Source organism: Carcharodon carcharias, chromosome 8 (genome assembly GCF_017639515.1).
Source record: "Carcharodon carcharias isolate sCarCar2 chromosome 8, sCarCar2.pri, whole genome shotgun sequence".
Lineage (NCBI taxonomy): Eukaryota > Metazoa > Chordata > Chondrichthyes > Lamniformes > Lamnidae > Carcharodon > Carcharodon carcharias.
The window spans coordinates 89097106-89102864 of NC_054474.1; the positions used below are offsets into that span (position 1 = coordinate 89097106).

Consider the following 5759-nt stretch of genomic DNA (forward strand, 5'->3'; position numbering starts at 1 on the left):
ACAGCTGCTTGGGCAAAGATAGCAGGAAAGTAGATGAGCTAGTGCCACTGAGGTCAAGCAAGAATCAGTGCCCATGGGAGAGGGGTAGGGAGAACAGGTAAATGAAAAGCAACATGAGTCAAAGGAAAGGTTTGGGGTAGGATTAGCATTATAAAGTCTGTAGTGGGTGCTAATAAATTGCGATAACTATCATTAGTATCAGGATTATTGTGAGGGTTATAAAGTCTGTAATGAGTGTTAATGTGCTGCTTTAACTAACGTTAGGGTTATAAAGTCTGTAGTGAGGGCTAATCTGTTGCATTAACTAGTGTTAGGGTTGGGGTTATATAGCCTGCAATAATTACTGGTACCTTCTTTTGTTAGGGTTAGAGTTATTTCGTCTGTTGCGGGTGCTTGCTTTATTTCTCCCTCATTCCCCCTGTTAAAGTCCTGTCCTATATTACACTGCGCTATCTATTGTCATTTAGCCCAGGGTAAAACACTTTGCTAATCATGGAGAAAAAAATGAAGAGAAAATTTGTTCAGGTAAACAATTTGAATTCCATCCTAAGGCTACGGGGAGAGAATTTTATCCAATCTTGAGTTTGCTGAGTCGCACTGAGATATTTCTATATAATATATAATATATAATATATAGTATATAATATATAATATATAATATAAGTACAATCAGGTAAAGCAAATTCATTTCAAGCGGAGCTCTTTTCTCTCCTTTTTGATTTTTGTTTGGAATGGGTTCAACTGGGTCTTGCGCAATAGTTTGCTGAGCAATTCTTGATTATAGAATGCTTCAGGCACTGTGTCCATGTTGACAGTGTAAATAAATCACTATGCTTTTCTTTCCCCACTCCCACTCTAAGTAACATATCAGCTTGGTTACTGACCAAACGCAGAGAGAAACTAAACCGTCAACATTTTGACTAGGTGATGTCAGCACCAATCAGTATGGGCCAGGGGCGGAGCTTGTAATAGAACCCTGAGAACCCAGGCGTATAAGTATGAGGTGCAAGGTGTAAGTGCTTTGACAGTTGCTTTGTCAGAGAGTCTACAGGTGATTCAGCCCCTGGTTGACCTGAGCAGATTATGAGTTCGTTTGATCTCCAGACACAATCGCCCCCTCGATGCAGTCCTCAGTTCCCCAGCATCGGTCAAGAACCGCCTGAGATGAACATCTTCTGTGAGAACTTCTTCCACCAGCAGAACGTACAGAGGCCGTCCAACTATGACATTGAGGACTACAGTGCATCCGGCAACCCTTACCTCTGGTTAAACGGGCCTTCCATGAACTCTTCGTCATACCTGTCAGGATCCAATGGCAGCCCCTTTATCCCGCAGTCCTACGGGATGCCGAGACAGTTCCTCCCCAACAGCAGCAGTTTGGGAGGCTCAGACTTAGGCTGGCTTTCCATTCCAAACCAGGAAGAACTGCTGAAACTAGTGAGGCCGCCCTACTCCTACTCTGCTCTGATTGCAATGGCGATCCACGGGGCACCAGACAAGAGACTGACCCTCAGTCAAATCTATCAGTACGTGGCTGACAACTTCCCCTTTTACAACAAGAGCAAAGCTGGGTGGCAGAATTCCATCAGGCACAACCTTTCCCTCAATGACTGTTTTAAGAAAGTCCCCAGAGATGAGGATGATCCAGGTAAATTGATTTTAAAATTGCCTTGTGTCTCTGTCTCTAAGCTACAATTGAAACACACATTCTTCATAGATTTATTAATGCAACATTGATCACACATTCTGAGTTCATGATTTAGAATATCTGACCGCCAGGCGTTGAAATGTTAATTTAACTTCTAGGGATAAAGCAACAACTGGGAGAGTGTAGGAGACGGAGTTTATTGAACCCATATGACTGAAATAGTCATCAGTAATTTAAAAAAGCCCCACGCCCATCAATGTCACACCAAATCCGGCGCTCTCAACTTAACTAGATTTCACCTCGTATTAATCAAGTGACCGAGGTGAAGGGCCAAGACCCACAGTGCAGAGCAAAGCCAAGGTTGGAGAGGGAGCAGGAGTAGCAGACCAGGTTAAATCAGGAGGTTAGGTAACATCAAGCTTTGAGTTTAGTAGATTGTTGGCTGTAAGAGGAAAGGAAAAGCTGAAGGAAGCAAAGAACTCTTCAGGTTTAAGGCCCTGGCAAAAACATGTCGAGAACTTTAGACAATCTGATGAACCTAGCGTGGTGAAGCCATGGGCAGAAAGAAGTTAAGAGAAGACATTTCTGAGGAACACTAGCCATAGTTGAATGGTTAAAATAGTGTGGAGCCACTCAATGAGGACAATGTTCAGGGATGTTCAAGTCTAGGAGACTTCTCCAAATTGTAAATAGATTACCACACTTCTTGATGAGCAGACTCAGCTCACTGCCTTGTGCTTTCTCACAAGTGTTTTTCTTTTTACCCTCCCGCCTCCAACTTATATATTCCAGGGAAAGGAAACTACTGGACGCTGGATCCCAATTGCGAAAAAATGTTCGACAATGGAAACTTCCGGCGCAAGAGGAAGAGGAAGTCAGATCCCAATTCCACCACTGGCAATATTGGCACTGAGAAGTCTGATGATGGCAACCACAAGGCACCCCAAAGTCCAGGAATCCTGGATAACTCCTCCATTAGGACAGGAACCTCTCCAGAAAAGAAATCTCCTCCCTCCATCTCAGCTCCTTGTCTCAGCAACTTCATTTCCAGTATGTCCACTTACAACAATCCAACAGGAGGGAGGCAAGCTTCTCTCGGACTGGTCAATGACACCCCCCAGAGAATGGGACAGAATATGATGGGGTTTAGCTCATACTCACCTTCCAGTAACATCTTGGGCCAGACTGGGTCGGAGTGGTCTGATCCAGGAGCATCAAATCGTTACGGATATTCTTCAGTGCTGAACCAGTTCAACAACCACTTCTACAACAGCATCAATGCAAACAGTCTGTTGTACTCCAGGGAAGGGACAGAGGTATGAAGGGAAGATTCACTGAATGAAGGATCAATGTAAAAATTAAATAATTACAACAAAAAAAATTCATTTGATGCAATGTAGTTTATTTATGAGAAAACTTTTCATGAGCAATCATATTCCAGTATTTTAACTCTGTAACTGGGATAAAAAGAGAATAGCACAACAAGGTCCTTGAAGTTTGGGAAAATATAAGTGTATATCGTGGAATCTCAGGACCCTGTATAAAGTTTGAACCCATTCATTTCCATTAATCCTAAATTTCTAACACTAATGAATCTTGACATTCTGATTCAATGAAGCAACAGACCCTTTTCCAAACCTTCAGGTCCCACAACATTCGAACAGAAAAAATCAGTATCAGAGAAATATGAGCACAGATTGAGTTTGAGTGCTAAATTGCTCAGGACTGAATTAAGGGCCTCCCATGGTCATTTGGATGGAGTTCAGATACCAATTTAATTAAATATTTGCTGAGCCAATCCCCACGAGGCTGTATCACATTGGGCCTCGAACAAGCAGGAGCTCTTGGAGATGTTGGGTTACTCTGCGATCAAACACATGCTACTACTGAGGGACAGCCAGGTAGAGTGCAAACTAGCAAAAAATAGACTCTTTCAAAAATCCTGTTCAACTGACCTCCGTCTCCAGAGCTAGGAAAGGGTAAAACTCAGCCTTCTACCTCCGATCGCTATCCAGTAACTACTGCATCTGTTGGAAAGTGTGTGGGTTTTGGCCGGGGACTAAGAACAGGCTTCACTGTGATGATCTTCACGGTTGATAGGCCCAACAATATTCACTCCCCATGTTTGCAATGAATGAGCAGGGTGGCAAACACCTGTTGTAATATAATACAGGTGCTCAGAGGAGGGGAGACGAAAATTGGTAAAGATCCAAAAACATGAATAATTTTATGTATACATTTCAATCCTGATGTTGTTAGTCTCAGTATAGTTACTTAGATGAGAGGGTTATGTACAGTGTAATATTGAATGTTTTAGGCTTTTTGGACTATGTTAAATATGCGTGACTGTTAAATGGCATCTGGTTGTTACAAATTTCAATTAACTGTCCACTATTTTCACTATTTTCAGCAAACTTGTTATTGCATCTGATTGTGGTTTATAATTTGTACATTTTTCTAACATTCATTTTTATGCTTTGTAAAATATTACCTCAAGGAGAAAGGGAAATCATTTACAATAAAATGTTTTATAAAGGGCTTGGTTTCTTCCCTCAGTCTTGTTACTTTAATTGAAGGAATGTATTTTATGAAATTTTAAAAAAGATTTTTCTCACTGTTTTTGTGCACATTGGACTATGGGGCGTTGGTGCTGTGAATGGAGCATCTTTTGTTTCAGGCACCCAGTGTCAGTACTTTCAAATCAGTTACTGTATGGTGAGATACAGGGTTCCACTCCATCTACACTACTCCATCAAACACTCCGAGGGAAAGTACAACATGGGTTAGATACAGAATAAAGCACCGTTTGAACTGGACTATCAAACACTCCCAGAGCAGGCACAGTGCATGTTAGTTACTGAGTAAGGCTGTCTCTGCAGTGTCATGGTAAACACTGCCAAGGCAGGTACAGCACTGGCTAGATACTGAGTCTGGCTACACTGTCCACACTGTCCCATTGATGAAAGAAAGCAGCACTTGCATTCCTATAGTGCCATCATGACAACTGGATGCCCGAAAGTGCTTGACAGCCTTTGAAGCACTTCTGTTGCTAGGCAGAAAATGTGGCAGCCACACAAGCTCCCACAAGCAGCAATGTGATGATAATGACCAGGTAATCTGATTCTGTGATTTTGATCGAGGCCACAACGCCGGGCATTGCTTCCCTGCTCTTTCTTGAAATAGTATCATGGGATCTCGAATGTATATGTGAGAGGGCAGACAGGGCCTCGGTTTAACATCTCATCTCAAAGACTGAACACTCCCAAATAGCCGTGCAATATAAAGCTCACTGGAATCTGCTCCCACATTCCTCAGCCCAGCATAAATTATTCCATTCCCCAGATCTTGTTTGTTATTTAAGTACTGCTGGGTTGAATTTTAGGCACTTCCGTGTTCTGAGACTATCTTCATGAGGAGCTCAACGGGACTCATTTAATATAAAATACTAAAAGCCAGATGAAAATCAATACTTTAATCTCATATATCAGGGGTATATTTAACCACAGGTCCTGGATATAAAAGAATGGCCTTTCCCTCACCTCATCACTGTGAAAACAAAAGCTAACGGTTGGAAATTTCAGTGGAAAATAAGTAGAGAGAACTGTTTTAAGTCAGAGCATTAAACTCAATTTTAATAATGGCTTGTATGAATCAACACTCTTTAAATTGCACCTTTACTATTACCCCCATCACAAGCACCAGCCCACACCTCCTCCACTCCCAGTGGCTCTGCTGAAGCCATCCTCCATTTCCAGCTCTTGTCATCTGAAGGAAAATGAGTACAATGATTAAGGTATAAAATTATTAAAGTCAACGATAAATCAGGATGCTGTGAAGTGCCGAGTAGAAAGATGAGCTGTTGTTCTTTGAGCTCCTTTGAAACAGTGCAGGTGGGCCATGGGCAGAGATCTCAGGCTGGGGTTGGGGTTGGGAATTAAAAAGGCAGCTCTAGTCATTAGGAAGAACCCGATTTGAGTTTCTCTTCCCGGGCACTGAGACAAAATAGACTGAACTAACATAAAAACAAAATACCAAGGATGCTCTATTTGCTGCCCAGGCTATGGCCTCCTCTGCCTCAGAGAGTCCAAATCCAGATTAGGCCATCATTTTG

General features: G+C 42.2%; 1 protein-coding gene across 1 annotated transcript; it reads left to right on the top strand.

Annotated features, from left to right (window-relative positions):
• The first annotated feature begins 1041 nt into the window (after window positions 1-1041).
• Window positions 1042-4078, top strand: LOC121281214 (forkhead box protein I1-ema-like). The gene is made up of 2 exons (XM_041194003.1): window positions 1042-1648; window positions 2441-4078. Exons 1-2 carry the CDS (start codon window positions 1084-1086, stop codon window positions 2968-2970), a joined length of 1095 nt encoding a protein of 364 aa, XP_041049937.1. The 5' UTR covers window positions 1042-1083; the 3' UTR covers window positions 2971-4078.
• The last annotated feature ends 1681 nt before the right edge of the window (window positions 4079-5759 follow it).

Bases quoted from the DNA above. Each gene is read 5' to 3' on its own strand.
- LOC121281214 (XM_041194003.1), top strand. From the start codon at position 1,084: ATGAGTTCGTTTGATCTCCAGACACAATCGCCCCCTCGATGCAGTCCT. The intron at 1,649-2,440 runs GTAAATTGATTT...TATATATTCCAG, and splicing joins CAGAGATGAGGATGATCCAG to GGAAAGGAAACTACTGGACG.